The following is a 17949-nucleotide window of genomic DNA, read 5'->3' as shown; positions in this document are numbered from 1 at the left end:
CCTCCCCCTTTCCCTTTCTGTGTCAGATGTGAACAGCATGAATCTGGACGACTACAATATCCACGTCATCGCCAGCGTGCTCAAACAGTGGCTACGCGACCTCCCCAACCCCCTGATGACCTTTGAACTCTACGAGGAGTTCCTGAGAGCCATGGGTAAGGACAGCCATCCTGACTGACTGGATCCTGGCTTTTCAAGTACTGTGGAGCTGGCTATTTGTAGGTGTAACAAGAATGGATGGCTTTGACAAATCTAGCCAGGGTGGCTTTTTTCATGGCGTCAGCATGTTCTGCAGTAAGCTGACCTGCTCTTCAGTGTTTGTCTTCAGCAGAAACCTTGAAAGTGTGTGTTGGCAGCGGCCTGTTGCTGAAGTATTCTGAATGGTTGCTCCTCTGCAGGCCAGGCAGACAGGCGGGACGAGGTCCGGGGGGTGTATGCTGTGATCGACCAGCTCAGTAGAACACACCTCAGCACCCTGGAGAGGCTCCTCTTTCACCTGGTCAGGTACGGCACCAGGGACACCAGCCCGCTGAGTCAGGATATAAGCAGTTGTAAATGAGGGGACTGAAAATGGGTTAGTTGGGAGCAGAGCAAGGTTTTGTCAGTGAACGTTGTAGAATCCTTTATCATTCAGTATCATAGCATATCAGTTACTACAAAGATCTCTAATGTCTGTGTGTGTGTATCTATGCGTGCTTGTGTGTGTGTGTGTGCATGCATGTGTGTGTGCATGCATGTGTGCGTGCGCTCGTCTGCGTGCATGCACGTGTGTGTGTGCGTGCAGAATCACCTTGCAGGAGGAAACCAACAGGATGTCTGCCAACGCCCTGGCCATTGTGTTTGCCCCCTGCATCTTGCGCTGCCCTGACACCACCGACCCCCTGCAGAGTGTCCAGGACATTAGCAAGACCACCGCGTGAGACTCCCTGACCTCTCCTGACTTCACAACACAGCCAGCCTTTCCTCACCTAACCTCACAGCCAGCCTGACCTCTCCTGACCTCATAGCCAGCCTTTCCTCTCCTGACCTCATAGCCAGCCTTTCCTCTCCTGACCTCACAGCCAGCCTGACCTCTCCTGACCTCATAGCCAGCCTTTCCTCACCTGACCTCACAGCCAGCCTGACCTCTCCTGACTTCATAGCCAGCCTTTCCTCACCTGACCTCACAGCCAGGCTGACCTCTCCTGACCTCATAGCCAGCCTTTCCTCTCCTAACCTCACAGCCAGCCTTTCCTCACCTAACCTCACAGCCAGCCTTTCCTCTCCTGACCTCATAGCCAGCCTTTCCTCTCCTAACCTCACAGCAAGCCTTTCCTCTCCTAACCTCACAGCCAGCCTTTCCTCTCCTGACCTCACAGCCAGCTCACGACACAGACAGCTTCATCACACTGGACTATACGTCTTACATTTTATTTAGCTTTTATCTAAAGCGAGAAAGAATTGAGATGTTATTGTTGCACTGTAGTACTTTATGCCTGTGCCTGGTAGCTGAGTTGCGGTTACATATGCAAAAATTCAGGCTAATAGTCAAGTCTCAGCCATGTTCTGTAGGGTTGTGTGTGACTGTCGTCCTGTCCTCCAGGTGTGTGGAGCTGGTCATTAATGAGCAAATGAGCAAGTACAAGGCCCGTCTGAAGGACATCAGCAGTCTGGAGTTTGCTGAGAACAAGGCACGGAGCCGTCTCTCCCATCTCAGGAGGACTATGGTAGGACTGCACCTTGTTTCACCATCTAACCACCAACTCTCTAGCTCAGCACAGAGGACTTTGTTAGAACTGCACCTTGTTACACCATCTAACCACCAACTCTCTAGCTCAGCACAGCTCTGGAGGACGATTTAAAGGTCCCATGACATGAAAACTTCACTTTAGGAGGTTATTTAACATTAATATGAGTTCTTCTAGCTGCCTTTGGTCCCCTAGTGGCTAGAAATTTCGATAGGTATAAACCAAGCCCTAGGTATTCTTCTCCGCCTTTGAGAAAATGAGAGCTCAAATGCTCGGTTTTGAAAATTCCCCTATTGTGACGTCTCAAAAGGGGGTTACCTCCCCCATAGGGAAGGTCATAGATATATATATAATTCTCTGCTTTCTCTGCTTTGCCGCACAAAGAATTTGCCCACCAATAAAAAAACGAACTACGACCGTGCGAGCGCAACATTGGTTTTTCCTTGAGACATCATGGCTTGCAAACGACCGAAGCATGGCAGTTAGCCACACCTCTTTCTTCCTCATAGCATTTAAAGCTACAGACACAAAAACAGCGCATCCTGAGGAAAGCTCATTGTGGGACTGCTCGTAGTGACTGTAATTCTGCACCAAGGCTGAATTTCGGGAAAGAGACTTCAGGTACAGTATTAGGGGACCACTAAGGCCTATATAAAAGCATCCAAAAACAGCAATGTCATGGGACCTTTAACTCGCCCTCTCTTTCTGAATCCCATATTCCTGTCACCTGTCAGTCTGTGTTGGGACTCCCAGACCTAGCTAGCTGGATATGCAAACTGCAGACTATGACTGAAACATCATCACTATCCCAGTGAACCCACCCCAGTGAACATACGGATCCATACTGATTCAACGACATTGAAGTGTTTTCCCAGCCACCGTGGTGTGTTCATGTAAATCAGCTGAAGGGTATTTGTCCTTCACACACCGATGTGCAGTTGATGTTTAAGCAGTGTTTCTTCTATGATTTTTTCTTTTTGCAGTAGGGGCAGGTCCTCCCCCACACACAGGGGCCACTCGGAAGCATGTACGCTGTCTGCTTCATTTGATCTTGATAGGCTAACCATTCTGTAGCTAATAATAACAATATACCCACTATTTATTAATGAAAACTACTTCAGCATAATAATGCACCTAAAGTACAAACGTGAGCAAGGGCAGCAATCGCTATTGAATCCACATGTGCAATTTCGCTAGCAGGGGAAGAATAGCCTACAAACAACGAAAATCACCAGTTAACTTAATTTAAATTAGCAAGAACTATAGACTAATACAATAACGTGTGACATGTATGTAACATTGGTTGGGCTGAAAATGGCCCGGGTGCTGTTCAAAGCCCCCTGGAGCCGAGTACACCAGCTGGGCGTAGCCTACGCCTGGCCGTACGCTACGTCCGACGTAGAACTGAAAGTTACGACTAGTGCACCAGTTAGACTTAAGCCCTTTCTGTGCTGCACCTGGGTGTACATTTTACGCCTAGTGGGGAGCAGGCGCAAGTTGGAAAATCTGACTAATATCCATGGTAATTATAATGTCCAACAGTTTGATCGCACATGCAGCGCGTCTTGTTTATAGGTAACATAGAGAAAGGGCATTAAAGCGAGAAAAGTCGCCCGTGATCGCACAATTCCACTGTTAATTTTATTGGTGATCGATTTCCAAGCTGATTGATTCTGTTTGTTTGTGTTGATTAGGCCTACATTTCCCTCTGCGCACGCTTCTGCTTCTTGTTTTGAAGGGAGATAGGCTAGCTAAGTGCGCTTTGGATAGGCTCTTAAATGTGTTGCTTGGCAACGATCGACACTTTCGCATTTTCACAAGGACGCGCATCTTAAACCAGGCGTAGCTACGACCGTGTTCTGTCAAGCTTAGTGCACTCGGTGTAAATTCAAATCACAAAGTCGGACATAGCTAATGCTGGGGACACACTACAGGATAATCGGGCTGATTTCGCCCCTTCCGACAGTCCTAGGTAACGTCCCGATATTTCATCAGATGTTCCCTTGGTAAGAGGTGTGTCAAGAGTGACCGAATCTGCTCGGAAGGACGTCGGAGGTAGCCTGGTCTTAACCAGACCCTCGTACATTTCATTTGTACCGAGGGTCTGGGATCGCTCCATTGACAAACGTTAACTTCCTTGAAGGCGGTCCTCTGTTGAAGTTTAAAACTATTGGATCTGCCCAGAGTCACTCTGATTTGCCATAACCAATCACAAGCGTTCGCCTTAGCCAACTCCTTCACCACTACTGTAACGGAGCTAGCTGCCGTAGCTGGAAAATCTAACTTTTCCCGAACCCCGTGGGGTGGAGGGCCAAGACATCATGGCCACCAACATACTCAGTAAGGAATGTTCTTGCTCCGGCCTTAACTTATGGATATTCGGCAGCGTTGCCACAACCGCAGAATAGCTTCGCTCGCATCTTTCTCCGCCGCCATTACTGAACTACTCAAACTGGTGCACGACATTGTCATCGTTGTCAGCCACTCCCTCTGTTTGCTGATTGGACCTACAATTTTTTTTTTTCTGAAAACCGGCTTCCAAGTCAAACTCCCAGACCTAGTACAGAAGCAAAATCCAAATTGAGCGGAAGTACGTAGGAGGGCAGAGCCAGGCTAGGTCGGAGGCGCCCCGATCGCGAATCCTAAATATTCAACATGTTGAATATTTGCGATCAGAAATCCTGATGTGTGGGGGGAACCCCGAGGTCAAACGCAGAGTTTATCACGTGAAACGAAACAATATCCAATCAGAAAGCAAGCTGAGAGAAGACAGAAGCATAACAAACGGAGTCACGGCGCAACACAAAGTTAAATGGAATTGATTTGTGGCAACAGCAAACCCTTTACTTTTTTCCGTGAATTTTCAGTGAAAATAATTCCAAACACTATCATCGCAATTTCTTCCTGCATATAGTCCGCCATGCTTATTCTTAAACCTCGACAGATTTTGCGAGATTTATTGTGTTAACAGTCGGGACACTGGAAATCTGTTTGTGTGTGGTGTGCTGTTTGTCAAATCATGTCACACCACACACTGTAGGAGCAAAACGGCTAAATCTAGGATTTTTTGCTGAAAAGAGGTGTGTTCCGACCAGTGGTGTAGTGGTAAAATTAGAGGTGGGTAAACTATGAATGTTATTATTTATTTATTTACAGGGTCGTCAAGTTTGGTGTGAGATTCCCGGAGATCCCCCCTCCCCCCCCTCGAGACGAGCTTTCACATCTGTTTCTATTTTGTCCATTAGTTTTGCAAAAAAACTATGAATTTTAAATTTCAGTTGCATCAAATATTTATTATAATTTTTTACTGAATCAGACCTCTGTCTGTTTTCTGACCCTCACTCTTGGCATATTCTGTTGATATAATATGACATAAACATGTTTTAATAAATGCTTTCCACAAACAGAAATTCACCACATAGCCTACTATTGCATTCGCGGCGGAACAAGTAACAAGTGTTACTTTCGTCCCGACAGGAACTCCTGACATTTAAACCAGATTTACTTTTATACTGAAAATCTCTGACAAAGCAACCTTCAGAATGTGTTACAGCACTAAATAACCTGTAGATTGATCTGTGACTGTGACACATGAAACGGGAAACACAACTTGAAATTAGCAAAAAAGGACCGCCTCAGTAATTTACTTTGCGCACTCGAAAAGTGCTTTCCGCACGTAACCGCATTAAACGATGATGACATCACGTGGAATTTGGCAGTTCCATCAATGGTTGCATGTTGCATGCTGAAGGTGCTGTCATAACTTGGAATGCAAATAAAGTCAGGGCTCTGAGAAAATCGCCCCCGCTCTCCCCTACGGTCGCCGAAAAACTACACCGTGAGACGCATTTCAGCCCCTTCACAGAGGCTTGAGAACCCTGTTTATTTATTTATTATTACGTTTCATTTGGCCTATTTGGATGGAACCAGTAAGGTTGGCTTGTATATGCATCATCGTATTTGAAAGCACGTTTTAGGCTTACTGCTGTGGAGACACAAATTCCGCTTTTTCAAAACCGATCGTTTTACAGCTGCAGTTTCAAGTTGTGATATTTAGATAGGAAAGAGGTGTCAATGGACTTTGAGGTTCACTGTATGTCCATTTTACCCAATAATGTCATTATTCAACTATGACGAGGTAAAATCGGTTTTGCAATCAATGACTCATTTAAGAACAGTACTATAGTTACAGTTTTCACAGACATGTTAGAAGGCAGATGTGTGGTTGTACTATTGTAGAACTGAACACGTGTACTCAACTATTCCTCTACCCCTTGCGTGTTTGAGTTTGTTGTTTTTTTGTTTGTTTGTGCAATTTGAGGTGTCTACCTACTGCTCTAGCTACCTACTCCTCTGTCTACATGCCCCTCTGCCTACCTACCCCTCTGTCTACATACCCCTCTGCCTACCTACCCCTCTGTCTACCTAACCCTCTGCCTACCTACCCCTCTGCCTACCTACCCCTCTGCCTACCTACCCCTCTGTCTACCTACCCCTCTGCTTACCTACCCCTCTGTCTACATACCCCTCTGCCTACCTACCCCTCTGTCTACCTAACCCTCTGCCTACCTACCCCTCTGTCTACCTGCCCCTCTGCCTTCCTACCCCTCTGTCTACCAACTCCTCTGCTTACCTACCCCTCTGTCTACCTACCCCTCTGCCTACCTACCCCTCTGCTTACCTACCCCTCTGTCTACCTGCCGCTCTGTCTACCTGCCGCTCTGTCTAACTGCCCCTGTCTCTGATATCATTGCAGGGCAAGGGCAGCGTGTGTGGGAGTGGCCACATCCCCTCTCCCCCGCTCAGCCCCCAGGTTCCGGTGGAGCAAGGGGGGCCGGGGGGGGCTGCGGGCGGGGGGGCGGAGCTAACCTTGGCTGAGCAGCAGGCAGACCTGCTGCAGGAGGAGAGGATCCTCAGCCAGCACATCGAGAGTCTGCAGAAGGAGAAGTACGAGCTCCTTTTCCGACTAACCTCCAGTACACTTCCATCACTTTTTTTGTCATCCGTTTTGTCATGTTTGCCAACTGGACTGCCTCTACTGTGTGTTACCTGTGCTGTGTGCAACTTGTACTGTGTATAGCCTGTGCTGTGTGTAACCTGTACTGTGTATAGCCTGTGCTGTGTGCAGCCTGTGCTGTGTGTAACCTGTGCTGTGTGTAACCTGTGCTGTGTGTAACCTGTGCTGTGTGCAACCTGTGCTGTGTGTTACCTGTGTAGGGAGGAGCTGACATATGAGATGTTGGTGCTGGAGCCGCGAGCGTCTGATGATGAGATGGAGGCCTCCATTGGCAGCTGTGAGAACCTCCATGCCCCCTCTGCCTCGTCCGACTGCGGCACGTACCGATTCAGGAAGTTGGACGGCAAAAGCCGGCGCACCCTCAAACACCAACCCGACTCTGTGGACTCCACCTCCTCTGTCTCCTCCTCCATCTCCTCCTCCTCCTACCACCCCTCATCCTCTCTGTCCTCCACCGTCCCTCCATCTCCTCTCTACCGGGTCCGCTCCTTGTCCTCCGGCCCGCTGCTCTCCTGCTCCCTGGCCACGCCCCTGCCGGCGGCGGAGGGAGACCCCAGGGCGGTGAAGAGCCGCCTCAGGCTGAGCAGGAGCTCCCCCCGGGACGAGGGCCGCAGGAGGGATGCTCACCTCTCCTCCCCACCCCAGCAGCTGGTCCTGTATGGAAGCAACGAGTTCATGGTGTGAGCTGAGGACAGGAGGGCCGGGCTCTGGTCCCTGTGGTGGAGGAAGTTGGGGAGGGGCTGGTAGGGGTGCAGGTGACACCCCCGTCAGCGGGTCGCGCCCTCCTCAGCCCTCCTGCCTTCAGCCTCGGGGGCCCCTCAAGACCCAGATGCATTGTGGGATGTATGTGCTGGACAGGAGAGAGCTCTGAGGAGGTGAGGGTTGGGGGGGAGATGGAAGGATGGAACATTGAGACAGTCAGATGGCACCAGAAGTGGCTTTGGGCTTTACACTTCCTCTGGAGGTCCAGAGGGTTAGACAGTAGACTAACCAGACAGAGACACTGCCAAAGTAACAGCACCCTCTGCTGAGCAGGAGGACTGGCAATCAAACAGACTGCATTGAAGAGTACAAGAGTATTTTGGTAATTTTGATACAAGCTAAATCTCAACTACTCTTCCGTCAGCTTCCACGTTTACACAGTCCAGCCTGTCAAGGCTGCATGCTCCTTCATTTAACATTTTCCTATACTGTGTCTGTATAAGAGACTGTAGAAATATAAAACATGTGTACAATTCCATTATTATTGCTGTTTTTATTATTATTAATTATGTTGTTGAGTAAACATTGTACATAAAAATAAACTCCAGTGCCGCTGGATCGTCCATGGTAGATATATCCATGAACGTGAACTTGATATATCCATCTCCCAGCAGGAGGTGAACTTGATATATCCATCTCCCAGCAGGAGGTGAACTTGATATATCCATCTCTGAACTTGATGGGATTCAAGTTTTGGTTTTGCCTATTTGTGTTTAAATGAACAAAACCACTTGTGTTCAGTTGGTGCCATTATACTCACTGGTGGAGTCTGACTCTACTGACCCCTCATCAGTGCAACAATGGCCATAGTCAGGAGTCAGGGGTCATCAGCCATAACATGCAATGTCTTTCCCACCACTGACTGAGTGGCCACAACCTTCTGGTCTGTTCTGAGACCCTAGGGTTAGCCAGTCTGAGACCCCAGGGTTAGCCAGTCTGAGACCCCAGGGTTAGCCAGTCTGAGACCCCAGGGTTAGCCAGTCTGAGACCCCAGAGTTAGCCAGTCTGAGACCCCAGAGTTAGCCAGTCTGAGACCCCAGAGTTAGCCAGTCTGAGACCCCAGAGTTAGCCAGTCTGAGACCCCAGGGTTAGCCAGTCTGAGACCCCAGGGTTAGCCAGTTTGAGAACCCAGAGTTAGCCAGTCTGAGACCCCAGGGTTAGCCAGTCTGAGACCCCAGGGTTAGAGTTAGCCGTCAGGACTTGAAGCCTTTTGGATGTCTTGTTATTGGTTTGTTTCTTGTTGTTATTTTCTATTGCCATGTTTTCTATCAATGTTATCATGACTTGGCATGGTAACATTTAGTTGAGATGTAAGCCATTAATGTTTGTGTGTGTGTGGCTATAATGTGAACATTTACTTTCCCAACAGATCATATTCTGTCCATCCTCAGAAACACACACACAAACACACTGCAGCCATGTGTGTCTTGCTCCATTGGCCAAATCGCTCACCTCTGTCAATCATGTGCTAGGTGTTTACACAAGTTAAATAACATTGTCTCCATCCAAGGTTGGGCTTGAAGAAGTAGAATTTTCTGAGTCCGATCATGCAACTTTACAAGCTTTAGATATAAAAAGCTGTGTCTGTTTCAGCTGTCCATTCTATTTGGCTCTGCTATCAATGGTACAATACTCTACATGAATCATGACTTTCTCTATCGCTAAAGTATCTATGCCCACTGTGCAATATCCTATCTACTGTACATCCTTTAAGGATTCTATATCGCCACATCTGTGCTTGCCCTGTATTTGAGAGAAGACAGTATTTAGTGGTTTGACAGTACATTAACTGCTCGTCATAGTACTTACAGTAAGCATACAACAAGGACCAAGATTACAACACAGTGTCCTATTTTACAGGCAGGTCTTCGACCTTGTCTTCATATCAAGTGCGCAAGTCACAATCCCACCTCATATGGATCAAGTCTTAGTCATGTCATTTAGATTCTCAACCTTTTCTAGGATGAGTGGAAACTTGTTGCTATAGTTACCTCTTATCTACATGATGAAGACGGACACTTTTCACAACCAAGCCGGGTTGTACGAAAGAGCCCCAACCCAGAGAGTGAAGCACTGTAAGGCATTAGAGCATGGGAAATGTAATCCATCCAGTCCATTGGGTCATGGGAGATGTAGTCCTTCCAAACTGGTCCAATACCCTCTATGGAAAGTAAAGATGACATTTTGTAGTGATTCAAGTTGGCAGCGGCCAAAGTATTCTGCTGTTGTGAATGTACCTATCACTGGCATGCTCTGCTTTCTATAAATGTTAGTTTTTCCTTGAATACACAGGATGTATATTGTATTTATGATCATGTTTTAGATTGTACATTCAAATAATGCCTGTTATAAAAGGATATATTATCCTGTGTATGACTCATATGATTAACCCTGTCCAACGGTATAACAGATCATAATTGTTCTGTCATACTTGTGCTAAAACAGCAAAAATCCAACTTGAGCTTTGTATCTGTTAGTGTGTGCTTCCCTGGACACAGTTGTATGTATAAGGTGCAATTTGTGTAGTTTTCTTTTTTAAAGATACAAAGTCTATGGTTGTAAAAAAAAAGAAAAGGAAAAAAAAGAATTTATGAAAGAAAAGGCTAAACTGGAGTCAAACTGATATAAATTGTAATTTATTTCTGGCAAATTGTCACATAGAGAGGTATAGTATTATTAAGATGTGGATTATCAACACCCTTCTCTACTCACAACAGTGAGCCCTTGGTGTAATCCCCAATAACTCAGGCCGACACAGACGTAGCAAACAACAGACTATATTTTATTTAACACAGTTCATTTAAAGATCCTGTAAAGTTAATTGAAAATTCGTTTTTAAGTTGACCACACCACAAAAGAATGTGTTGTTTACTACCCATCCAGATTAGAATGAAAAAAAACACAGACAAGTATGATTAAATTAGGCTTTGAAATCGTGAAAAAAATCTGCAGTCTTCTCTGCTTGAGACTGGGGGAGGGGGGGGGGGGGCGTGTCGCCTGGAGGAGCTGAAGCTTCGCCCCCTCGAATTTATTGAATTTAGCAAAAACATCAACACTAGCTAAATCAATTTCAGATATCAGAACAGACGTACCTGCAGTTCCTGAGTGTTTCATGTGTTAATTACTTTGCATACCCCATATTAGACATGCTCTGACCCCAGTGTGCATATAGGCTGGACCAGAGAATCGGTGCGTTTGAGATGGACTGCGGCTGCATGAAACGACCGGCGAGAGTGGCCGCTTGCAGTCGTGGAGGAGTTGACAACGGCTCTGTGAAGTCGGACATTTCAGCTTCTCGTGGTTTGCTGCGTTGACATCAGTCACGGCCGATTGAGCGCTGTTTGCTTACTTAACTCTATTTATAATTAAACGTAGTCTTTCCGTTAGTGAAGAGGCGGAGTAAAACCCTTTCTTCCATAATTTTTAAATTCAATTCAACTGTTTGGTCCGGATTTGAGCATTGGCGAAACTGAAGGTGTACGAATATTACAAAACTCGCGTCAAAGTTGTCGTGTGTGAGTCTGGCCAATCATGAAATATCTGGGTCGTCACTTGAACCCGTGCAGTTGCTCTTGAGAAAATGCGCTCGGCTACACAGCCGGCAGTTCTCGAATCGATCTCACGGTACTTTGATGGCGACGTCACAGTGACGTGTCCTCGGCGCCGTCTCAAGTCGGACAAAAAGTCTAACCAGAATTCACTGTTTCAAGTCAGCCGCCTGCAGCCGGCTGCAGCGCCGCATGAAGTCGGGTCATGTCGAACGCACCTACTGACTAATATGGGGAGAACTGCCTCTCTCGGGAAGCTTCCAGGTTCTGAACGGGTTGCAATTCCACCCTGGTTCCATATGAGGGCGCTCACCAGTGAATGCAGAATGAATGGAGGTCTATGGTAGCCTGGCTCTAGCCTGGTTCTGCCCTCCTACGTACTTCCGCTCCATTTGGATTTTGCTTCTGTACTAGGTCTGGGAGCTCGGCTCTGAAGTCGGTTTCCAGAAACAAATTTTTTGTAGGTCCAATCAGCGAACAGAGGGAGTGGCTGAGAACGATGACGTTAATGTCGTGCACTAGTTTGAGTAGTTCAGTAATGGCGGCGGAGAAAGATGCCAGCGAAACTATTCTGCAGTTGTGGCAACGCTGCCGAATATCCATAGGTTAAAGCCGGAGCAAAAACATTCCTTGTTGAGTTTTGTTGGTGGCCATGATGTTGTGGCCCTCCTCCCCACGGGGTTCGGGAAAAGTTTGATTTTCCAGCTACGGCAGCTAGCTCAGTTACAGTAGTGGTGAAGGAGTTGCCTAAGGCGAACGCTTGCGATTGGTTATGGCAAATCAGAGTGGCTCTGGGCGGATCCAATAGTTTTAAACTTCAACAGAGGACCCGCCTTCAAGGAAGTTAACTTTGTCAATCGAGGGATCCCAGACCCTCTGTACAAATGAAATGTACGAGGGTCTGGTTAGGACCAGGCTAGCAGAAGGGGTGGCCCGTCTCTGACTGGGCATATAGCCAATCATATTTTAAGATATTGGGGTGGCCAATCAGATTTCAGGGGTGGCCCGTGCCACCCTAGGCCACTCCCTGAAAATGCAACTGCAGAGGTGACAGGATTGAACGCAGTGCATTACATAAATAGGCCCGATACCTCAGACTTTTAAAATAATGTCATATTTTATTATTATATCCTGGCCATGGATGCTTTAATCATTGTTGCCTTTCAAAGACGTCAGGTAAAAAGCAATTAATTAAATTAATAAAGTGATGCTCGAGCTCCAGCAGTTTGCTTTATGGGTGAACAAAACTTCCGGAAGACGTAGCAGAACCACGAAAAATTACAGGATATGCTTTTTTTCCATTGGTTGTTGCATGAAATCTTACCCCAGATACAATGGTGTGGCTATTTCCGATTAGCTATTGTATAGACCCTTTCTTTTTTTGCTGATAAGTGGCAGGCTCGACTAAGAACTCCAGGGGAGACGCGCTTGACTGCCGGTTCCATAGTGAGAGTGGGGCGGCCAGAGGAATTTTGGTTGGGTGCTACGGCATATTAAATGTATTATTTTTTATTACTATTTTTTTTTAAATCTGCGTGAGAAATACAATGTGTGACGGGAGGGCGTGACTAATGACCGAAATGAGTGACTGTCATTCTCAATGACACTTGAGAGCCCTGAGACAAATCATTTAATTTCTTATTTATTTCCTTTATTTCATTTTAAGATGCTGCCTAGTGTGCTTTGCGGCCATATAGGATGCACGTGAACTTGATATTTTATTAAATTAGCCTACATTCCACTATTTATTCACCTGTAATATTAACGGACAGTGTTGTTAAATGTTAAACGTAGGCTTATGGACTTCTAGGCTACTGCATTCAAACGTACGCATTGACTCGGCCATCAATTGTCTCCCACGCCAATTGTCTCTCTGCTGCTACAGCCGTGTTGCTTTTTTCTGGAATATGTGCTCAGATTCATTACAAATTAACACTTATGAAGTGGGGCGAAGTAGGATGACGTTTTTGTAGCCGGGTGGAGTTCCATTGATGTTGGCTAAAATATAGGCTACCTCATTCACGCGTTTAACTCTGAGTGATTTAACTCTTTCAAATCAGTTGTTCTGGAACCGAAAAGTCAGAGTTTCCCATTTTAGGTCAAATAAACTCTGAGTTCAGGGTTAGGTTCACAGTTTGTTAACCCCACTTTCTGGAACACCCCCCCTGTTTACCGAATGACAAAACGCATGTTATTTTCGGTTTTGTTTTAAACAAAACCAAAGTTAACGTTTGTTGGCCTACGTTATTTACCAACCAATCGCAACGATGTGGAGTCTATGGTTCTGAGTCATAACGACATAATACTTGTTTCATTTAATAATAGGTCAGTCTTGACGTCGTCATGCATTCGGTAAGATCCGTTTTTTTTTTTGCTTAAAGAGAATGATTTAGACCTATTGCATATAACATATAACATGATCTTTTACAATTAGCCTATACACGTTCTACATATTTTATAGGCAATTAATAGGCTAAGTCTACAGGACTCGTTTCCCAGACACAGATTAAGTCATAAAGTAAGAATGTTTATGAAAATTGCTGAGCATCGACTGAGCTCAGTCCATGTCTGACAAACTGCCATAACGTTCACTGTTACATAACCCTTTTAAACGTTATTATTTTGAAGAACAGACTAACATTTTCAATTTAATTTTTCTAATAGGCTAGTGGACTAATTTCCGGGGATCATACAATTGTATTCTTTGATTTGGAGACTACTGGATTAGGTAGGTGAATGTAGGCTACAGATGGGACAGTTTTAGTTAAACTGTCGGATTTTATATTGGCAATTGTTCATATTCTGTAATAGCCTGACGTTGTCATACTCATAATTCTAGTCAAAATATGAGTCTGAAACCGCTCTGTTGGGCTGTGAGTATGTGCGTGTTTCAACCGAACCCGGAAAAAAATGTGCATTCGACATGGACTGCGGCTGCATGAAACGACCGGCGAGAGTAGCCGCTTGCAGTCGGGGAGCAGTTGAAAACAGCTCTGTGAAGTAGGGATGGGCGGATCGATCCTAAAGTATCATATTTTTGATACTGGCATTGTATCAAAAGGATCGATTCTCAATTTGAAATATCGATTATACCTGGGATTTCTTTTAAACAAGTGATTTTAGAATATTTTAATAATAGTAGGCTAGTCGGTGTAGATGGTTTTCACGACGCGTCATCAGACCGGAAGTCGCCATATTGGAGGCACTCCGAATCACAACAAAGCACAGGCACTGAAGTATATACCGAACGTCGTCAAGGAAAATTGTTAATTATTGCCGTGTTTCAGGTTGTACCAATAGGACAGATAGAGAAAAACATTTGGAATATTATCGACTTCCAAAAGTTATTAAAAACCAGGGAGAGGAATGCCAGAGATTATCAAAGGAAAGGAGGCGCTTGTGGTTGGCAATGCTCAACCAAGATCTACAAGGGAAAATACACGATTGAGAGTCACTTGGCTACACCTTGAATATCGCGATGATTTCATACAGTTAAGGTTAGGTTGGTTAAAGACGTTATTGCATTACTTACTTTGGCCTTCACAACACAACGGTTGTTGATAACTTGGTACTGCGTCTCCCTCACCCATCCACACACCATCTGGTTATAGGCCTCCAAACCTTTGTAGGATTTAAGGTCTTCCCCTGTGTATGGGCTCGGCGAGAAAACCAGGTTGTTGACTATATCTGGATATGCAACTGAAGGAAGAGTCACCGGGTCGTCACGGATCCAAGAAGAGGGAGCTAACTTGTAGGGATCTGCACTGCCAATGAATTGTAATTTCTCGAAATATTGTGGCTTTTCTTGTGGTCCAAGTCCTTCCCTCTATGCCTTTGCATCTTGGACGCGTTTTGATTAGCTTTTCGGTTGTTTAGACATGGCTACATTCACTTAAAGTATCTAAAGCGCACAATACGCCATTGTACTTAGTGATGGGTCGTTCGTGAACGATTCGTTCATTTTGAACGAATCCTTACAAGGACTCGGGAGTAACAAGTCCTCTCAAAGAGTGATTCGTTCATTTTTCTTGTGGCCGCGGATCGGGACTGTTGCATAGGCTCGTCCCAGTAAACAGAAATTATTTGTTCATTTCCCAACTCGGTCTTCGGGTGCGAGTCTTTGGATCATTTTTCAAGTGACCTGCATAGGCTCTGTACTGGTAGCTAGAGGAAAATAACGATTCGTTCATTTACAGACTCGGGGCCCTATCTTGCACCCAGCGCAATTGACTTACATTTAGTCATTTTTACACACAGACTTAGTCAACAACGCAAGTGTCATTCCTAGTTTGCACTCGACGCAAAGCCGACTTTTCCCTCCTCAGACGCATGTTGAAATGACTTTGCGCTCCCGTGGGCGGTTCAGTTAAAAAGGAGGCGCGTTCTGGCGCAAACGTTCCCTGGTGCTATTTTGCAGTTTCCGAAAAACAATTCCGCCACTGACCAGGAAAAACGTGGTCTAAAGTCAATGGCTTTTTTAAGGGCGCACTGCTGGCGAGGCCAGGGTCTTCTTTCTGCGAAGCTACGTTACATTGTTTTTATTTATGCCATGTCACATTTCTTCAATGAGTATATAAATATTTTCATGAAATCTCTATACGTATGTGAACTTGATTTGTAACAATTGTGGCAATTTCCTCCCACGCCTGTTTAACGGAAGCTAATTTGGGTGGGTTTCTTCTCCCATCTCCATCAGGATCAGTATCAGAATCAGAATTCGGTTTATTCGCCATGTAGCCTATGTTACACAAACACGGAATTGACTGTGGCAGGAAAGCGCAAACAATAAACATATAGGGCCTACCGTTTCTTAAATTAAGTAAAAAAGTACAATAGTTCATCTAAATCTAAGAACTAAACAATTTAAAAATATAACAATTTAAAAAACAAAATATATATAAAAATAAGAATTTGAATGAGCAGCATGAGCGGGCAATTTAGTGCAATGAGGAAACTGCTCTACCTTTCAATACAATGTCATTTCTCTATCTGTTACGGCCCTGACGAGAACGTCGGTCTCCTCGGCTGTGAGCCGCTCCTGGCGTGCGCCTGGCAAATCCGCCGTTATAATAGCAATCCGCCATGGAACAAGCGCTGCACTTACAGGGAATGTGAGATGATGCTCTGATTGGTTTATTGCACGTTACGCCCAAACCACACCCATTAGTAATGTAGCTCCTTCAGACCAACCCATGTTAGATTTGCGCCAGGCGCAAAGTCATTTATCCTGCCGGTATAATAGCAACAGCGGCGGAGTCCCGCCCACAAAGTTACTTGCTCTTTGCGTTTTGATACTTGCGTTTCAGATCGTCAAAATAGGGGGGTTGGTCTTTCTACGAGTCTTTGGATAATTTTTTCACGTGACCCGCATTGTATTTTTTAGTAGAGGAAACAGTTTCCTCATTCCCTTTCGCGTAAGTAAGTAAGACGTGAATGATATTCGCTCAAGACAAGTCATCATACTGACTGGTTTTGTTATTTTCACTTTACATTTACACTTACAGTTTAGTGCAGTGTAATTGTTTGCCGTGATAATTAAATGCTAGTGTGTTAATAAATGACCAAATCATACAAACTGTCATGATACATTATTTTAATGCAGGAATTTATTTTGAAATAGTAACTGCTGGTGCACATGTCACGCACTAACCTACATGAGAATATGATACGTGTTTGCAGTGGACGTACAGCCCCCCCATCCCCCCCACCCTGTTGAAATAAATGAATGACTCGAAAAAATATTCATTCATTTTACTGAACGAGATTCAAAGATCCGAATCAGTAAAATGATCGGAACTTCCCATCATAATTGTACTGAAGAGTGTGAAGGATATAAACATCCTTCTCTCTCCTCCTCCTTCCTCTTAGACACAGCAGCATGTGACATCGCTCAGCTGTCTGCCATCAGTGGAGGGAGAAGCTTCAACGTGTACACTCTCCCTCGCTGCAGCTTCTCAGATGGAGCGTCCAGAGTCACTGGGCTCACTGTCCTCGACCACACCCTGCTTCTCCATGGCCGACCAGTGCACACGCTGCCCCTCAGAGAGGCCCTCTCCTCCTTCATCACCTTCCTACGGTCCTTCCATCGACCCCTGCTGACAGCCCACAACGCCAAACGCTTTGACTGCCCCATCTTAGCCAGGGCTCTGGAAGAATGCGGCCTGAGGCAGGAGTTCCTTCAGGTGGAATCTGGTTTCCTGGATACCTTACAGATGAGCAGGGAGCTGGCTCCCGGGCTGGTCAGGTACTCGCAGGTCTTCCTGGTTCAGGTTTTTCTCGGTAAGTCCTACGACGCCCATAATGCAATAGAGGATGTCAAAGCCCTGCAGGAGTTGTTTCACACCTGGAGACCCAGTGAAGAGATGGTGCTCAGGTTCAAGTTCCCCCAGCAGAAGATGTTACATACTCCTAATAGTGAGACCCTGACAGGGGCGCAGGTTTGATTTTAAATGTGGGTAGGACAGCCTTTTGGATGCGGTCATTAAATGTAATGTTGTATGCAGTGTCTATAATGAAACCTAGAACCCTGGTCCTTGACTCGTGAATTTGGTTAGACTACAGGAGGTCAAAGTGAAACAGACCAAATGCTTTTGGTCTGTTGTCAAACAAGGGCTAACTAGTTTTCAAAATTGTATATCGTTTTGTATTAGATATTTTCACATTTTTAACAGGATTTGTAACACAATTTGGTCATGACACATTGCTGTTCAATCATGTTGGCATATACAAATGTACTTAAATAAAAAACAATAATCAAATCAGTGACGTCAATTTAACTTATGTTATTTGAAAGTTGGACCCACTAAGGAAAATTATAAATGAATGTAAAACATTTTACGTTTTACAGTTTGGGATGAAGTGATTGACTGTGCCTTAAACTCAGAAGATTTTGATT

General features: G+C 45.3%; 2 protein-coding genes across 2 annotated transcripts in view; both read left to right on the top strand.

Moving 5' to 3' along the window:
• myo9ab (myosin IXAb) overlaps positions 1 to 10139 on the top strand; it is a gene marked incomplete at its 5' end in the record, with an annotated part of 49815 nt that extends 39676 nt beyond the window's left edge. The window contains 6 exons of the mRNA XM_047033501.1: positions 27 to 155; positions 399 to 504; positions 785 to 916; positions 1583 to 1706; positions 6484 to 6674; positions 6945 to 10139. Coding sequence (XP_046889457.1) covers positions 27 to 155; positions 399 to 504; positions 785 to 916; positions 1583 to 1706; positions 6484 to 6674; positions 6945 to 7428 — 1166 coding nt within the window. The remainder of the gene's footprint in view (positions 1 to 26; positions 156 to 398; positions 505 to 784; positions 917 to 1582; positions 1707 to 6483; positions 6675 to 6944) is intronic.
• A 3055-nt stretch (positions 10140 to 13194) lies between these two features.
• LOC124476694 (protein PML-like) lies at positions 13195 to 17803 on the top strand. Its single transcript, XM_047033989.1, has 3 exons — positions 13195 to 13406; positions 13719 to 13782; positions 16923 to 17803. Exons 1-3 carry the CDS (start codon positions 13398 to 13400, stop codon positions 17495 to 17497), a joined length of 648 nt encoding a protein of 215 aa, XP_046889945.1. The 5' UTR covers positions 13195 to 13397; the 3' UTR covers positions 17498 to 17803.
• Positions 17804 to 17949: the final 146 nt, after the last annotated feature.

This window comes from Hypomesus transpacificus, chromosome 14 (genome assembly GCF_021917145.1).
Source record: "Hypomesus transpacificus isolate Combined female chromosome 14, fHypTra1, whole genome shotgun sequence".
Lineage (NCBI taxonomy): Eukaryota > Metazoa > Chordata > Actinopteri > Osmeriformes > Osmeridae > Hypomesus > Hypomesus transpacificus.
The sequence above is the reverse complement of the archived record's forward strand: the minus strand, read 5'-3'. Positions and strand labels throughout refer to the sequence as shown.

Coding starts and splice junctions, on each gene's coding strand:
- LOC124476694 (XM_047033989.1), top strand. Junction 13,783..16,922: donor TTTGGAGACTACTGGATTAG/GTAGGTGAATGT, acceptor CCTTCCTCTTAG/ACACAGCAGCATGTGACATC.